General features: G+C 32.4%; 1 protein-coding gene across 2 annotated transcripts in view; it reads right to left on the bottom strand.

Moving 5' to 3' along the window:
* Positions 1-18,915, bottom strand: part of LIN28B (lin-28 homolog B) — a 111,978-nt gene extending 93,063 nt beyond the window's left edge. Inside the window, exons 1-2 of one of the 2 annotated variants that reach the window (XM_072642939.1) lie at positions 18,743-18,915; positions 17,761-17,948 (exon numbers count right to left, since the gene is read on the bottom strand). In XM_072642939.1, the coding sequence (XP_072499040.1) occupies positions 17,761-17,948; positions 18,743-18,752 (198 nt within the window). In that variant the 5' untranslated portion in view covers positions 18,753-18,915. The remainder of the gene's footprint in view (positions 1-17,760; positions 17,949-18,742) is intronic. The other variant, XM_072642940.1, reaches the window with a different exon arrangement.
* Positions 18,916-20,181: the final 1,266 nt, after the last annotated feature.

The following is a 20,181-nucleotide window of genomic DNA, read 5'->3' as shown; positions in this document are numbered from 1 at the left end:
ATTAATATACTATTGGTAGATCTATGGAGTCATCCAAGAATTATCTATATCATGTTAGAAAAATGTAAGAAGAGTTACTAAACTGTTAATGCCTTTTTGACTCAGTGATCCCCTCTTGGGAACATACACCCAAGTAGAACAAAGATAGATGTAAAAGTCCAACATATACTAAATTATTCATAGCAGTATTCTTTTTCTGGTAGAATAAAACTAGCAATGGGTATCAATCCATTAAGGGATGGCTAAACAAACTAGTATAATAAGGCAATGAAATATTACTTATTATTTGGAATGTAATATTATTTGATAAATATTGAATATGAGGAATTCAGAGAAACATAAGATTTGTATTAAAATAACTCAAAAGAAACACAAAATATACAAATTTAGAGACTCCACCCCAAATATTCACATGGACTATTTATACCCCACCTGTGGCAGAATATTTCGAGCCCATATTGATCTGATCAACCACAGTGGGACACACTGTAACCTGAGTCTAGCATAGTGATGTCATTTTGGTCCCCTTCAAGAATGAAGGACAACAACCAATGAACTGATACGGAGTGAAATAAGCAGAATCAGACAAACTATTACATAATGACTATAATGTAAAGGAAGAGATCACTAAAAAAGACGCTAAACTCAATAACAGAAAAACCAATAATGTTCTTCAAAAATGAGCAAAAGCATGAGCGAATAAATAAAAAGGCATTTAATAAGTGCTTACTATTGTGTGAGGCACTATACTACATACTTGGAATAAAAAATACAAACAATAAGCCCTCCAGGGGGCTTACATTCCTACTGGGAAAAAACAACAGTATATACCTACACACTATGTATATAATGTATACATACGTAAATAATATAATGCACACATATATGTACATAAAAGTGTAAAGAGAAAATCTGGGGAGTTACAGAGTCACAAGAATAGTGAATTGATCCACAATCAACTGACATGCCCTTTTCAAGATCAATGGTAAGTAGTGTCAGAGTATTGATTTGATTGCTGAGGTCAGATCAAGACTTGGATGAAGATGGGTAAATTTTTGCCTGAGGTATTACGGCAGGTGGGAAGAAGCAAGACAGCGGCAGAGTGGATAACAATATGTGATGGTGCATGGGCAGAAATGATGCAAAACATGGTCAAAAAATATGAACAGCCACTTTTCAAAAACATGAAATGAAACCATATGATAGACTTTCAAATAAACTAAGAAGAAGAATGAGTTTTAAATGACTCCAAAGTTTCACCTCATACTCATCAGAGGCAAAAATTACAGAAGATTACAAAATGCTGGAAGAGCTGTGGGAATGTAGATACACTCTTGGTGAAACTATAGGCCAATCACTTTGGAAAATAATTTGGAATTGAGATAAAAGTCATCAAACTGTACATACCCTTTGACCAAAAGACATCATTAGTAGGAATATATCTGAAGAGGTCAAAGACAGAGGGAAAGGGCCTAAAATTATTCATAGCATCAATTTCTGAAATAGTAAAAAAAAAAAATGAAAGGAAAAGATTTGTCTATCAATGAGGAATGGCTGAACCAACCGTGGCATATGAATACAATGAAGTATTATTGAACTATAAAAGAAGACATATATAAAAAATTCAGAGAAAATCAGTACAGTGCATAAAGTTATGTAAAGTCAAGTTAGTGGAACCAAAACTTACAGAACCATGGAAATAATATAAAGGAAAGCAATAGTAAAAAAAAAAAAAAAAAAAAAGAACACTTTCAAAATTCTGATCAATACAGCAATCAATTTGATTTTAGGAGACTGAAGGTAAGGCATACATCCCATCTCTTGGCAGAATGGTGGTGGACAAAATGTACCGAAAGAGGCACACATTTTATACTTGGTCAATGCGTTGATTTATTTTTCGACTGTATTTTTTTTTTATGATTTATTTTCCTTGATTGTATTTTTTTTATTAGAAGAGAATACTTTAACAGGAGTAATGAGGATGCATGGAGAAGTGACAGTGATATGAAAAAAGAAAAAACATTACCAAAGAAATATTTAGAAAGTTTTTTTTAAAGCAGTAGACTTAAAAAAAATAACAAAAGGGTAATGGCCCTGGGAAATTGACCATGAAACATACCTCTCTCCTCACAACAGAAAGGCATGAGACAGAATATTTTATTCATTTGCACACATGGCCACTATATGAGTGCTTTTTTTTTTCTTTTATGAAGAAGGGTTCGTTTGGAACAAGTGAGGGAGCAGTATTTCCAGAAATAATTGTGATGTAAATACAAAGAGAATCAATTAAACTTATTTTTAAAATATGTTAAAATATGTTACCTTAGATACCACATACTTCATTATTACCTCTTCATAAAATATTGATTTGTTCTTTAACAACAGCTTTAAAATACTGAACTTATCCAGAACTGAATTTTTTGCTTATTTTATAAATCAGAATTAGATCCTCCTTTCTATTATCCTTCCAGCATTCACCTTTTTTGAGAGTCTTAAAATGAGATTTAATCTAATTTTTTGGCTTCACTAGTATCCTGTACAGTTGAAAGTTTATGGAGGAGGAGCAAAAGAAATCAAAACAGAAGCCATGGGAAAATAAAAACCAAATGCTTACGGAACTAAGAATTATCACCTATCAAGAAAGTCAACAGAAACATCTACAAAACAGTCACAATTTACCTAACATCAATAATCCACAACAATAATTTACAAAGGGCTCTTCCCCACCTCTCTTCTACTCTCACCCACCTTAATGGATCCTCAAGCTTGACTGGAGCTTCTTGAGGAGGACCTAGAAATTATTTGACAGAATTTTTGCATAGCTCCACTTAAATAGAATTTTCTCATTACTACTCGGAACACCAGAGAGGTCTTCTTTCTGAGTAAATAAAAACACTTTTACCTATACCCTATTAAGAAGATATTTTTCGAGCTAGCTATTCTACTACTATAAAATAGTCTCACTGTAAAAAATTTCTTCTTCCAGATATTGGTTTTCATAAGGATAACCTTTTAATTTGATAATGTTCCCTGTATCACACTTATACAATAACACAAGTAGAATATTGGCATCTTTTAAAATGTGCCTTTATTTCCAGGAAAAGTTTGAGGTCATTAAAAGAGTTGCAATTTCCCAAAGATAATTCAGCCTGTTCTCCTATTTAATTAAAAACCAACTTATTTTCCATCTACAGTGTCCAAGATACTGCATATGTCTGTGTGTATACACACAAATATACACATTCATACATATGGATGTATGAGGATTTTATTGGTTTTCCCATCTAAGTGAGTGTTATAATCATTCATAGCGCAATGAAAAAACACAGTCAACTATGTATTCAAAGAAATATATGATTGAAAAGGAAGATGGGCCAATCATGTGGCAAGAGAGAAAACAGGTGAGCAGCCTCACTGTCAAGAAAAAGCACCACAGTCCCTAGCATGAGTACACATGAGTATACCCGCTATGGTGTACTTATGGGAAGATATGAATCAGTCACACAGAATGGACAGGTATGGATAGGTTGTGATCAGTAGCACTGAATGTAACATAATGGATTGATGAGATCACAGATCACTTGAGTATTCAAGTAACTCTTTATATCAAAAAAGATTTAGAGTAGTAAAATAGCTCCCTTACATTGTCTTTACTTGAAGGAACTACTTAAAATATCAGTAATATGTAAATTTGAGAGAAATTTCCTAATTGCTCATACCTTTGGGTATACCTCACTTGCAGAGACCTCTTCAGGTTCTTTCAACCCCTCCTCAGCAGACCTGGGTTTAGGGGTAGGGAAAATATCTAGTTGACTATGGTACCATGCATGGACATACAATGAAAGATATTTGAAATATTACTTTTTCTGAAAATATACATTTACTGTCACAAAATACTCTCCATGGCACTTACACAATGACTTTCTACTTAAACAATGATGTGTCATAAAAAAGGATCAAAAGTCACTAGTGGATAATAATATACCTTTGTAGGCATATAATAATGTAGGAAAAGGAGTTATAAATTTTTTATCTATTAAAAATTCCTAGTACAAAAGAAATTATGCATATACATCTATACACTATGCTGTGTTGAAAATTTGAAAGAATTTCAAATGATTTAAGAATATGTATGGCACCAGTTTAGCTGATAGTCTAACCATGCTTTCAATAGGCATTACAAAGTACATCAATTTTGATGAACATATTTGCAGCCAGAAACATCATATTTCATTAACAATAAACTTGAGCTCATGTATTAACTATGCTTTTTCTTATATTACAGCTGTAACAATTCTAAAGTAAAATAAACTACTTTTTTTAGAGGTAGGTAAAACTATACTCATGGCTTTCATGAGGCAGCAAGGAGTCACAATTTTCAATCCTTAAGTTAGATGATGCATATGCTTTGTAGACTTATGTTTGGTCCCAAGTACACTCCCCAGGAAAATTATCAGTGGGAACCCCTAATTGCCAAAAGAAATTGTTGGCATTGACTGCTGGACTAGAAGCAAGAACATTAGCTCCAGGTAGGCAACAATGCAAGAAACTTCAGCCTATCTTTAACAGGGATAAAAGACATAGAGGAAGCTACTGGTGAATTTGTCTATGACTCTTTGACATATCATAGTTGTCATATTTTTCTTCAAAGTGGCAGCAATGTCCAGATGACTGAAAATGCCAGAGAACCCATTATCCTTTTGCATCTATACTGTCTGGACTAGATCCTCTCCACAGCTTGAAAATACTAGGATAAAATCCATTCTTTTCTTACCTGCTCTCCTCTATGGCTGGTCTCTTACCACTGCTAAAGACAGAGTCCAGCTTCCTTCCCCAAAGGGAGCTTACAGCTGCGGGTCTGAGATGGAGTGAGGTGGAGCAGAGTAGGGGGGAGGCAAAGCACTAAGAACACTGAGGAGGCCCCACAAAGGAAGTGATAATTACTGGTGGCAGCTCAGGCAGTGGTGTTAGTGTAAGGAGAGGTGCAAACTCAGGAAATTATGACTTATTTGGGGGCATCTCAAGATATTAAAAATATAAGAAATTTGATGTGTCTAGAAGAGAAAAACTGCAAATTAGAATATAAGCAAACTAACAAAGGGCTTATGTGTATTTTAAAGCCTATTGATAAACTTTGAAAACATCAAATGACCTACTTGACAGTATTTTTTTTAAATCCAGGAAGAGTATTTTATTCAAAAATTTAGGTATTTTGGTATGTTTCAAAATACATTTTGAAAGTCAATTTCAAATTCTTTAAGGAAAACCTATATTCTCTTTGAGAATCTTTAAACAGTTACCAAGTTGAGGGTATTGTTGTTTTTTAATCAAGGAAAAGAGAGGCAAATGTGATCATGCTAAATTATTTTTAAAAATTCACCAACTACCATCTGCTAAGATTCTTTTTATTGATTTATCTTTACAAAATTAGTATTACCACTGTAAAAGGAAGAACCCTAGGACATGTTGGCAAGACTATTTACTAGAGTAAATTTTCAAATTCAGTTGGCATTTTCCTGTAGCCATTTGAAAAATTTTCAATTTCTTAAAATTTTTATTTTCTGAGGAAAATATTCATTCATTGTGTTTCACTCACCATAAATTCAATAAAACAAATAAAAAGATAACATACCTCAAACTGTATTACTACTCAAGCAAACTTTCTAAGTTAGACCAAGTTAGAGAAAACATTTGAAAATTTGTCCAAAAGGAGACCAACCAGAAAAATATAAGGAAAAAAGTTTTTGAAAAAAAAAAACAAGGATTTTAAAAGAATCTTTTCTTTAAAATTACTTTATTTGCAGTTTTTCTAAACCAAAGCAGTTTATCCCTATAACAAATATCTTTTCAACACAATTCTAGAAATTAATTTTATAACTGTCTAATTTTAAAGCTTATACAAACACTTGTAAAACAGGTGTTGCATTTCAACAACAAATGTCAATGCCAGAGGTTCAGATCCTTAAATAGTGATAGGTATTTTATGAATAACTAGGCTAGACAAAAGAGATGAGTGGCACAAAGATTTGAAAGGTTTAAAACTCTAATGAGCTTTTTGAAACATCTTAGTGAAATGTAAACCAAAATTAAAATACTAATTTAAAAAATTGAAGATTTAAGAATGGAAAGTATAGACATATATATATGTGTGTATATATATATGTGTGTATACTTATGTATACACACATATATAACCCCCAAAAGTTTAATTTTAATGTAAAAAAGGCATGTGCACAGTATTCCTTAAATATAACCTACATTTAAAATTTAAATTACCTGCCATAATGAAAGAAAACAACATATAGTACTTAAATAAACTTGCAGGCCAGAGGTAATATATTTCACTCTTCCCACATATTTTAATGTATCTTTTTTACCTTTCAAAATAAATGAACAAGACATATCATGTAAGTAATAACACTGAATTAATTGATTCCTTAAATGATCATTGCATTTCATTTTGCCAACAAAAATAAAGTAAAAAAAAAATCCCATTTTATAGTTTCAGTTATCCTTTTCAGGGATCTAATAAGCATCAAATATCACTGTCCTTTAAGATTTAACAATATATATATGTATATATATATAACCATATACATATATGGTTATATATATATACATATACTTTGAATATGACATTTAAAAAGCACTATTTTCCATCAAGATAATAGAGTGTTTTCAATTGGAAGATAACAAGAATCAAAAGTATCCTCAAATAATCCCATTTATTTTCCATTCATTTTATTCCTTTCACACTCTGAAATATAATGGAAATGTAGTCTTTCTTAAAAATTTCTTAAAAGTAACTACCATTCTTCACTCTTAAAAAAAAAACACACACAAAAGACAATAAGACTTTATAGAATTCAAAGGAATCTTAGAGTTTAAACATTCCAACACTCTTATTTTAGAGATGAGAAAACAAATGCCCAAGCTGTTAAATGACATGGCCAAAGTAAAGAAATAATGAAGAGAAGAAAAGTAATTTCTTTTAAGTGGCCAATATTTGAAAGATTTTTCTCATAACTGACATCCCTTTTTTAGCCACCTTTATAGTAGCAACACTTTTGAAAAGCAAATGTATATAAACATAGACAAAAACCAAAACATGTTGGTGACTGATATTTAAAAATTAAAATTAGAGGAATATCCTTAAGAATAACCAAACTTCCAATGTTATTCAAAGTTATATAAATTCAAAATTATTAATTTCTTGACATAAAGCCCATGATGTCATATAATACTTTTTTCTTTTCACTCAAACCCTCTCTCAACTACGATAACCAAAAGAAAATTAAGAAGTGTGATCCTTGAATTATCTTTATCTTTTTTATATGCTATTTTATAGGCTTTTTTTTCACCAGCAATTTATTTATGACCAAATTGCTATGACAAGAAGCAATCCCAACTCCACACAACGGAGGTAGGGGAGTAGATCCCCTCCTCCATTTTATTTACCATGTGTGTTCTGAGAAAATATGTTACAGTTCAGAAACCTCAAAGACAGCTTGAAAGATAGAGGTGATGGTGAAACAATTCTGCAGAAGATTCAGTAGCTACCAGTTTAGGGGAGATGCAAGAGATAAGTACTGCTTCAATTGAAAACCTGTTTCACATGGAACATCTCTAGGTTTTTAAAAAAAAGAAAGAGGGCATAGCACTAAATAACGCACAGTAAGTCTTTCAAAAAAAATAATTTTTCTAGTGAACACAGTTTGATAAATTACATTAATAGCCATTCGATAACAATTATTTTTATAAATTTAAAATTTCAAATCTTATTCATTCTGAAATTCACCTTCAACCCTGTGACTCACTAAAAGGGAAGTCACATGACTGAGGCAGTGAAAGAGAATGAACTGTTTTCTTTCCTTTCTTAAAAACCTTTCTTACAGGAGAAACAAAAGCTTGGTATTAGCTATCCAAGGCCATTCATGGGTGGGGCCTGCAAGCCAAAAAGCTGTAATGGGTTGAGGTTAATCTTAATGGGGGCCCACTTTAACCTCCTGAATACATCAAAAATGTGAAAACTGCATCCAACCTCCCTACTCCCCACCTCCCCAGCTCCACACACTACGGTGGCAGCACTTTCATGAAAACAACTACCATTCTCTGCGAAGTAAAATTAGAATTGGAACATCCTACAGGGATAGACAGGATTCAGAAATTTACAAATAATGTTACTTCTTTGTTTTGAAGAATCACCTATGGTCGTGATGTTAAACACACACACACACACACACACACACACACCACACACACACACACACACACACACACACACACACACACACACACACACACACACACACACACACACACCCATCCCCCACTCAGCACTACATACACTTCACAAGCTTCTTGAATAAATAGGAGTATCCAGTGTCCAGGGTGATGGGTGGTCCTAAGGTCTTGAACCAGGGCTGTATACTTTATTTGGAATTCAGAGATAAGAACAAAGTGTTGGGTGTTTGTTTGAACCTGAGTCTAGATGAAAAGCATTTACATCTTTACCACTGCTTCACACACACATGTGCAAGTATTATTTCCTGCTTTTTCTAAGTGTTAGCATAAATGTTCAAAGTACTTCTGGGCTTTTTGCATTTCTAATTCAAATTAAGATGTTTTATTTAATCTATAAGAGATTGTTTGATAGAGAAAAAAGGAGGCGAATAGTGGTAGAGAATCTCATCCTGTTGGAAGAATTATTTTATTACTATACTAATAAAGCACTTACCTAAAAAGCTATGTTAAAAATATTTAAATAATAATGAACCTCTTCAAATATTAAGATCAAACCATGTTGTAAATAAAATCAAAAAATGATTATCTTATCTGTTTAAAAGCATATGTCATATTAAAAGACTAACAAAAAGAGAATCTTTTGCAAGCAGAAAGGTCGGTTATAAATGGCCTGAGGAAGTGATAGGCAATGAATAGCCCTGACCCTGGCTTCCCTAGTTTGATCAAGAGGGCCTGCAACCTGAGCCAAAGGGTGCAAATTCCTCACCATTCAAAATTCTTCAATGGAATGGGGGAGGAAACTCTTAAGAAGGCATACGTGCAAATCCAATTGTATATAGATTTTGTTTTCCAGTTTTTCAAAGTGGTAGGGCATTTTTTCAGATTGGTGCTTTAGATTTTAGAAAATTTTAATTTTAAAATGAGAGGAGGCTTTTCCTTTCCAACTAATACTGAATCAGAATGATTCATTACTTCTTACTGACAAATAAAATCAAGTTAAGTATGAGACAAGATAATCATTTAATCTATTTTTGGAAAAGATGCTGAAAAGTTAGACAGGCTTCTAAGTCTCACAATTTCAATTTTGTTAACTTTTAAAATGGAAAAGTTCCCAAGCTTAGGGAAAATTGTTTGATATAATTCAAGCCAGACTTTACATTTAATCAATGACCTTCTTCAATTGTGAGACACCTTTATTATAGGGTAAATGAAACATCTCCTTTACTACAGTGTCATACAAAATACAACATCAAGGAAATTGAGAAAGGAAAATGTTAGATCAAAGAATTCGAAGACTGCAAGCACTTTAAAACAGAATATTGATAATCAGTAGTGGCCTAGAGGATTGTGGAAGTCAATGGTCAGGAAAGAACACTGGAGAACATAAAACCAATTTGAAAACTTGTAATAACTACATCATGAGAGAAAATAAAATCATACCTCTATCTTTGCTTGACTAGAGAACTAAGGAACATTTTTAAAAATTCACCTAAAGATGTATTCCATTTAAAATAACAAACAACTAATTTAAGTATTTTCAGGTTAAATAATAGTAGGTCTGTTGTAAGTTTTACGAATCTCTAAGGCAACAAAAAATATATTCTATTTAAACACTGTAAAACATTAAATGATAGGATTTTAGACAAATCTGTTAAGGAAAAACCTCAACAAAAAGCTTTCAAACTAAATATTTTTTTTCCTTCTTTAACACATCCACATGTATGCTTAAATAATCCTATACAATTATTTTAAAATTCAGTGTAAACACCAACCTATCTACATGTAGCATGCCTATGAGTAATCATATACTTTATTAGGAAGAAATAATTCCAAATATTTTAATAGTTGTTATTTTTCTTCAATAATAGAAGTTCTCGTCCATTTAACTCCTCCCAAAATTTAATGTAAACAACCTGTTACAACTGAAAACCAATGGAGAAATTTCTGACATCAGATGTGAATATTAACAAGTCAATTTATTCCATTTACAAAATTAAAACTGTTTGAAATAAAGTAAATGTAAACTAACATTTAAATGAGTAAAATATATGCCAATTAACTTTTTATACAATGAAAGAACTTGTACTCTGATCATTTCTATACATCTATGCTCAGAAAAAATTTAGAAAGGTATATACATATACATGAGTTTCAGGTTATATATGTGCTGGAACAAATTTAAGTCAAAACTAAGAAATACCCATTTGATTTGACCCAATGTCAAAGCAGACAATATGGCTTCACTTTCTCTTCCTCTTCCCTGTCCCCCTCCCCCATCACCTACCAAATTATTACAAAGACAGCCTTAAAAGTCCATACCTCAACAAAGAAACTGTTTAGATTCTAAAAACTACAGAATAGCTGGCATGTATTGACAATTTAGATATCTATATTTGAAGATAAAGTTGAATGCCTATTTTCATTGTCCTTAGGTATATATAATACATTGTATTGGACAGTCAAACAACACTATTTAAAGCAACACTGCCTTGCATTAACTCCTACTGATATAAATGCCAGGCACTAAATAATCACCAACAAAAGTTTATATAGCATTGTAGCAACTATCATTAAAATAAAAATACCTGTGTAACAAAATTATTTCCATTAATTTTAGACAACATTCAATGAACAAAGTTAAAATACATAAAAGGACCTGAGCAGTTCCTGGCTTGTTCAAATTAAAAGCATCACATGAAATAGTCTAATTCTCAAAACATTAGCATAGAGCAAAATTACTGATCTATGGCTTTCCAAAGGAAATGATTGTTTAAATTTTCACTCATTCATTCAACAGATATTTATGGAAACTGTACTATGTGCTAACCATTAAGTTAGGGACTATTTAAATACATAGAACCAGTCTTTCCTTCAACTAAAAACATATAACACACAGCAATTATTCATAAATTTCAATTTACTTAATGGAAACACTTTACAAATTGCCAAATACTTTTACATTAAAATGAAACAATGACAAGAATATGCTCTTACCTTGTTACTCTATCTGAAATATTTATCTTGCTGCACTTAAAGTGCAATTTAAAATCTTTGCTCCTCCTTCAATGTACTTTCAATACATACAATGTTTCTATTGATGTAATCTGAGCATTTCTTAAAAACTTATAACAATTATCATGGATATATCAATTCTTAATCAATTTACTGGCAGCCATTAATCTTGCTATTTGGACATTTTAAATCAAATTATTTTTTGAAGAAATGTAAACCATTTCAGTATCTCTGATGTGCTTGTCATCTTTTAAGATATTCAACAAACTGCAGAGATGAACTTCCAATTAAATTTCATGCATGCCCTACAGGCACAAAGATGTGAATACACAATAATGCATTTAAACAATTTACCTGAGGAAATTTATTTTTGGTTAAATAAAAAAAAATTCAATATCCTAGCAAATTTTAAAGCATTTCCTTTTAGTTTTCACCAAATATAAGTTCCACTGAAGTCCTTCTACCAAATATACATCTTCATTTCCAGTGTTTTGGGGTGTTATAATACATAAATTGAAACTTTCCAAATTGTAGGCTAACCCTACCACTAAAACAATTACTAAGCCCCAAATTATGTCTGTGATAAACTCCACACAAATACTTCAGCCATTTCATGACAAGAAGAAGTGAAGTTCTCATTATAAGGAAGAATTTGGTTGCCCACAAAAACAGCAAACTTCACAAGGAAGGATGGATGAAGTTCACTCACACTGTGAAGGACAAGTATCAGACAGGTTTCTAACCAACAGAGGTGACCAAATGTGACCAGAGCTCCAAGATGATTTGGTCTGTAAGAAGTTTGTGAAACCTTTCACATTTGTTTAACGAACAATTACATACTTTATTGTCTTTTTTTAAACTGCAATCTTGAAAGAGAAATACAAAGAAGGATAAAGGAAAATGTTAAAAGGAGACACAATAAAGTTTCTTTAGAAAATCTCAACAAAAAGTCTGAACACTGTAAATACTCTCTTGTAAACCTAATTCAAAACCAACATGTAGAATGAACAAGACTAATTCTTTTTAGTTAGATGCACAAAAGACTATGAAAAACACACCAATTGGCAAGAGAAGAGCCCAACATCTATATCCCTACCATTGAGGTTGTGTTGTTCCATCATTAGAGCTACTGCCAATATCTTGTTTTAAATATACGTAAAAGTGAATTTGTTAGTAAGTCACATACAATATATTTTGTTTAAAATTCTTTGGAAGACTTGACAAAGCCAATAATCTTTAAGGCTTAGTAAATCAGGCACTGTTTTTAAAATACCAAAATGGCTTGCAACGAAGTTTAACTTTAAAAATAAAGCTTATAAGAAAAGGTTTCATTTAATGACTAATATTTCCTAATTGCTTCAAAGCACAGAGCATCTATCTACCACTATGACAAACTTTTACATGGGAATAGAATACTTAAATTAAATGCTGTTACATCAAAAGCAGAAAATTCTAGAAATTGGCAATGAACATACTATATTGAGAAAATTATCACAATAAACTCTTGAAATAAATGTCTTCAAAAAATATTTTAACTACTCTAGATACCAGCAAAGCATGAATTATTTGCTACATTCAAATGATGCCCCACATGTGAAATAATTATTAAAAGGGTACACATGTATACATATTTATAATTCACAATAATGTCAACATAAATTCCATACTAACAAGAAATTTTTGAAGATTTCTTCAGAAATAATTATACACTAAAATAATTTTGTAATTTCTGTGTATATATCCTTATATTTCTAAGCAAAATAATGTAACAAAAAATGCTTAAATTTTTCAGAAAACAATCACTGTTCATGATGAACAATACTGTCATCATTTAGAAATCAAAATCTTAAAATGAAAAATGAATCTTCTGAAGATAAAATTCCAGTAAGATGATCTTACCCATCTTTGTATAGTTAAACATTGTGACTTGTACCTATAAGGTCCTAAATAAATGACTGTCAAAATGAATTTTAAGTCTAAAGGAAGCTCATATCTTGGCAAATCCTTGAAGTTATTCTCATACAATAACTGAGCTAAATGGTTTTCAAAACATTTCCCAACTAAAAAAAGATCAATATGCTTAAATAATTTATCCTATAATCTAAAATACTTTGTTTTTTAAAAGATTTAGAAATGTAAGTCTCAAATAAAAATTTGACAGCCAAGAAAATCCTCTCCCCCTCCTTTCCTCTCTGTTTCTGTCTGTCTTATGTCCCTATGTTTGTCTCCATCTCCACTGCCTTCTCAGTTATGTCATAGCATATGAGTGAGCTTGTATACTATCTCTAATATTTTTTTAATATTTTTAAGAAAGGAAAGAATTATTCTGCAAACATGTTGAGATGCAAGAAACCCTATGTTCCACTGTATAAAAACAACTAATCTCTATCCTTCCTTAATAAAACAAAATTCAAAATGCGCATTTTAGCTTACAATTGAAGTAATGGCACTTCTAAAATAAACATGTCAAAACTAGAGCACTAGACAGTCTACCAGATAACAATATCAACTGGTAGGTTACATTGGGTTATAATGTCTTTTTCTGAATTACTTCTAAAATTTAATCACTATAGAAATTCCCTAAAGTGGCATAATTCAGAAGCTCCAAGGAATGACATGATTTTTTCAAACTCATTCCATGTACAATAGTGAATAATATATCATTAGAATGCATTTCAGATATCAGTTGGAAACTATTTTTAAATCTTTTAGTTTTAAACCTGACAACCATCAATCATTATGGAGATCAGATATCTTTTCTGTATAATTTGACTGACAGCACCTTGTCATTTAAATATGATGGTTCTGGTATTTATGCTTATTGTTGATATATATTAAGTTTATGTTTATTATTGTTGATACATATTAAGTTAAGAAATAAGGCAGTATTGACTTAAACAAATTGGACAAACATTCATTAAGTTCCTACTATGTGCAAGGCACTCTGCTAGGTATACAAGGGTAAAATTATCATAATTTACAGAGTAACTTTATTCTTCGGAATCCATGAAATTACCTTGAGATAAGGTCCTTTCGTCCTAAATATGCTCTAAGATTCTTACACTGCTACTTCAACAGAATCACAACTGGCACACACCCACCTACCGAGTTTTCAGAATTTTATTTTGTCTCACTATAATATGAAAAAACTCTAAACCACATTTCTCTACAATGAAAATTCAACACCATGTGGCATATTTCTTTCTACTAACCTATCAATTTATATAACCAAAAGATGTGGAGGTTTATGACTTGAATATGCCCTTTTAAAAAACCAAAATTAAAATACTGATTAGGTATGCTGTTAATAGAACACCACTGTTAATATGCACATGAAAGCATATTTATGTTCATTGTCAAACATTACACAGTACCCAATTAAATATCAAGATAACAAGAAGGTATTGTCTTTTGTAAACCAAAAATATTTAAACAGTTCCCTTATGTTATTATTTTGACATAATAATCTCAATAGGGTCAGCAACAGATCTAAAGACATGCATAGTGCAGCACCTAGACATGAGATTCTTCTGTGTGTATTGATTACATCACACCCTCCTGGGGAAAGTTGTATTGTAATCCTATGCCACCACTTTTTGCATCCAAACTATCATTTTAAGAGCATATGAACATTTTCTCCTTTATTTTAAACAAACCATATTACAATAGGCTTAGGGTTATGTCCATATTTAAACAACAGAAATGTGCTCTGGCAGGAATTTTTGTGTTATTTTTTTCATTATTATAGTCCCAATCCTACTGATTCATAAAACCCTCAGATCCAAGCTTTTCAAGAAGCATGGTCAGATGACCTTCAAAATCAACAAACCCCATACCATAAACATTTCTGAACACCTAACAAAATTTCAGTGATTAATTGATTTGGGTGGATACCAGTTAAGTTGAATGTTCTTAATTTTCTAAGTCATAAAAGGGGGGGGGAGTCCAAACTATAATAACTATATATTTCCATATATACAAATTGTTATGTTTTCAAAAAACTATACCTCCAGTAAGAATGGAAGCTCTTAGAAATGGCATACTATTTAGAAAATATATTTTAAATTTTTAAATGAAAACTGACCAAAAATAATAATAAATTACATCAATGCATCCTAACATTACAGAATGCCTTTAAATAGGTATTCAAGTAGTTATTGTACACTATCACATTTAAAGACTTACTGTTCTTCATAGTAGCCCTGTCAAAGTCAGGAGGGCTTTTGATTCTTTCAAAAGTGTCAGTCATATGATTTACACACTACCTATATAAATAGAATACTCTTTCTCAACACAGGCCAGGAAATGTTTTAAACAGAGTAGTAGATTCAAGAAGAGAAGGTAAGGCCATGATAAGTACAAGCTAAATTGAGATAGAGAAAACATTTCAAAAATTGAATCAGTAAGATTATTAGAAAACTCCTAAAATATTAACCAGATTAAAATTTAAAAATAAGAGTACATTATATTCTCATCAGTTTCATACTAGCTATGAAATTGCTAAGACCTATGTATAAAAGGCCTGTATAATTGTATATTCATATAAATTGTATACATCTAATTGTATATTCATATAAATGCAAGAATTACATATACAACAATATTTTAAAAGTTCATTTATGTAAATATATTTTTGAAAGCAAATTTACTGCTAAGACTATTAAAAATGAGAGGCTACTGAAGTGTTGTTATATTATAATAAGCCTTTTCAGAAGTGTTAAAATTCTAAATATGATATATTAATCAATTATTTCAAATTGTAACCACTAGGCAATTTAAATTCTGATTCTACATGATTTAAGAATTTAAGACAAATATAAAATGTCTTAACATATATATGTATATGTTTCAAAGGGAGAAAAAGAAAAGAAAATTACACAAAGGTATGATTAGCAAAAGAGATTTTTTTCATTTATCTATAAAGCAAATTTATGAGATCGTAAAGAACAATTTAACAACCTAAATAAGGTTAAAAAGGAGGTGGGAGTAGAAAAAGACTGATGTCAATGATCTTAGGAACTCATTCTTAGATTCAAAAAAACAACACACAAACCAAAAGGGATGGCTTCATTTCCACATATTGGACAGGAAGCATAAAATCAAGTAGCTTGTATATGAACTCATAATATATTTATGTATATAAATCCTGTTTCCTTTCACAGTTTATGCTTATCCTTCTACATGTAAACAGACAATAATGATGCCCAGACGGTTTGAATGGAAAAAATGCTACAGAGTGAAATCAGGAAGCTGCAGAAACCATAAGACTACAGACCAAGAGGGAATATTTTCTTATGGTTTCCACTGCTTATCTGCTATTTCAAATGTGTGTATACTTTTTGGGAAAAAAAAGAATAGAATGTTACTACAAATGTGCAACACAGTAAATAAACATATATGTATAATGTTTATGTGTGTATAAACACACACATACATACATATGTAGGTACAAATAAATTTATACACAAAGAGGAAAGCGTTTGGGGGATATACCCTAACAGATCTGAAGGTTTGAGTCAGAAGAGCAACATATTATTATTAATAAAAATATTTTCATTAATTTTTGCTTACAAAGCAAAACAGAAAAGATTCAAGTTTCGGTCCCCTCCCCCCTTTTCTATAAGTGCTACTTTCTATACCTTTTCAAGGAAATCTTTTCTTTTAATGGAATTAGTAAAGCTTGTAATTTTGTGAAAGTTATTGTTGCAACATTGTAATTGCAGTATTTTTGTAGAATGAATAGTATAATGAATTTTTATTTCTGAGACCAAATATTGACTTTCTGATTCTGATTTGAGATTTCTTAAAAAAGTGGAACAATTTATATGTACATATAAGACATTTACTTTAAGACGTAGCCTGGTCCATTTTAAACGTACGAGCTAGAACCGCCTCTGGCCACATGCTTTTTTGAGTTTCCTCCCTTAAAGGGACAGTATCCTTGGATCTATTATTTCCTACACCCTGCAGTTAACCAAAATGCTAGATTAGCAAACTCCTTCCTCTATATATACTTTCTTAAAATTATTGCTTTGTATGGAATGTACTTTCAAATCTTATACTAAAATCAAATAATTATGTAAAATATATTAGCTGATTTTGACCCACTATATGGCTAACTTGGGGAGGGGAGGGAGATGGCTAAAAGGGAACTTTTACAAACAAACGGTATTTCCTTATATAACCTCAGAAGTGAATTGGCATTTTACTTGTTCATCTGTTAATTTACCATTCACCTTTTAAGGGAAGTCATTATCAATCTTGCTATAGGCTAAAAATGGTAAATAAGCAAGAGTCAAGAAATTTCAAAGATTCCGTATTCCTTTGCAAGGGCAAACTCTCATGTAGTTGACCTAAAGATTATAAAACTTAAAACTATTTTATCGACAAATATACAGTTCACAAAGCTTAAAATAATGTAACTGCACTTCTGTTTCTGTACACCTAGTATCTACGCAATTAATCCAGAGAGAGAAAATGGAAAGAAAAAAAAGTTTTTCTTACTTGGTGTACAAACACATCGACTGGAACATCCAAGGGGCTTCCCTCTCGGTTTACCATGGAGATGAATCCAAATCCCATTCGCACGTTGAACCATTTGCAGTGGCCTGTTCCGTGCAAAACCTGGGATTCTTCTTCTTCCTGCTCCGGCAGCTTCCCGGGTTCGTCTCCACCACCTTTACTTGCCCCCCCTTTGATGGAAGACGACAAAACACATGGAATTACTACAATGATACCACATGTCCACACGTTACAATATAAGGAGAGACCTTAAGAGGGGGAAGGAAAAGCTTTATAAAATAATCTTTTGAATCACATTTTCCGTAAGTAAGCAGTCCTTAAAAGGGGGTTTAGGGGGACCTGCAATGCTCTGTAGATCAGATCAGCGCCCACGTTTCTGTACAAACGTGTATATTTTCATTTAACTCCATCTTTCAGTCACATCATTATACTACAGCATACAAGAATATAGTTAGTTTAACAGTGATTCCATTTCCAAAGGGAAATGTTCAGGAAAACTATTCTCTTTGCAAGGCGCGGGACGAAGGAGAAACTGGGAAGATTGCATAACTACTTGTTATTGCACAAGCAATAGTACTGGAACGAGAATTATTTTGCAACGTGCATCTTCTATGAAATAACCTTCGATTAAAGTTAGGAAGGAATGGGGAAAGAGAGCAGGTGTATAAATGTTTTCTTGGGTGCACCAACTGAAACTGTGCTTAATCACACCCGAACAATTCAAACAATAGCCCCCAGAAAGCTTTTCAAGTTGTGAATCACTGTGGGCGGTACAAAACATTTTTGGAGATCTATAACAATAGGTTTGCAGAAAGCCCCCCCTTGAGAGATCTGAAGGGGGGGCAAAGTAAATGCATAGTAGTCGAGCAAAAAGGGGGGGGCAGGCAGGCAAGAGTGAGAGTGGGGGAGGGGAAGAGAGGAAGAGGAAAAAAATCATAGTAAAACAATAGAAAAGAAAATTAACCTTCGGCCATGTTGCCCCACGGGCCCTCTGCTCCAAACTCGTGAGATGAAAACTTTCCCTTTGGAACGAGGTGATCTTCTGCATCAGTCTAACATCTTGATTTTGAGCGATCACAAATTTAGCTCGCATGGTCTAATGTGCTTTCCCTCTTTTGATTTTTTCCCCCTTCTCTCTCCCTCAGTTTCTGGCCCCCTGAGCACACGTGACTTTGTCAATTACATGCTTTCTTGCTACTAATTTCACATCGGATCCTTAAGGGGTTGGCAAGAGGAAGAGATAACCAATCGCCATTTCATCTATGCTGACATCAAAATAATTTATGAATGAACAAGAACTCAAACGTTATCTACCAGATTATTTGGAACATTTCTTTACGGTAAATCAGGGAGCTGATTCTGTGCATCTTATTCAAACACAATTCAGGTTTCTCGAGATTCATCTATTTAGGCAAATAGTATAAGTCATACATTTGTAAACGTGTGTCGTAGACCGGGATTTCTAAACGTTTCTTTAAAAAAAAAAAACCACCACGTATTTGTATTCATGGAAGTTACACAATGGAACTGATATTACATGTTTCCTATCTACCAACCAGAACAGTTAGGACCAAGAGTAAATTATTTCGTGGTTTAAGAGAGTTCAGAGAGGAAAAATACAATTCTTCATATTCTAGTTAATTACGTCAAACTATGTTTCCACGATAACTTGGAACATTTAGATATACACCTCTAACTATGCAAAATCGCCCTGTCTTTGATTCCGCTGAATAATTTCAAATTCAAATTAAAACTCTACCAGAAACTTGATATCATCTTAATACTGTCAAAATGTGTAGAAGTTTGGCATTTCATAACATTTTTGGAGGGGATGAGTGAGAAATTGTACTTCACAGGTTTCTCCGCCATCTCTTTCCGGGGGAGGAGATGTGATTAATGACTTCCTAAATAAGAGCCTAGTTTTCAAGCCTAGAATAAGAGTGAACCTCAATCAGCGGCGATTGTTCCCCAGGAGCTGAGAGGAGGAGGGAAGGGAGGAGGGGAGGAGAGAAGAAGGGAGGAGAGAAGAAAGGGGGAGGGGAAAGGGAACGAAGGGGAGGAGTGGAAAAGGGGAAGGGAGGAGGAGGGGAAGACAGTATGAAGAAAGGAGAAGGGAGGCGGAATGGGCAGGAGAAAGAAGTAGAGATAGGAGGAGCAAGAGAAAGAAGGTAATTAGGTATAATATTGACCAGGGCACTAACATTTTAAAGCTGCACCATTATTGGTGGAGTCAAATAGATGAATGATTTCTAACGGATCTGGTGGCCTCCCACTTTAATGAAATTCCCTCTCAAATATAGGACCTTTTATATTGCTTCAGCTATTGAAATAGCATGATTACACGATTCCGGTGTAAATACTATTGCATTTATGAAATAGTATGATATAGGTTTTTGACATGGT

The sequence above is a fragment of the Notamacropus eugenii genome, chromosome 2 (genome assembly GCF_028372415.1).
Source record: "Notamacropus eugenii isolate mMacEug1 chromosome 2, mMacEug1.pri_v2, whole genome shotgun sequence".
Lineage (NCBI taxonomy): Eukaryota > Metazoa > Chordata > Mammalia > Diprotodontia > Macropodidae > Notamacropus > Notamacropus eugenii.
The sequence above is the reverse complement of the archived record's forward strand: the minus strand, read 5'-3'. Positions and strand labels throughout refer to the sequence as shown.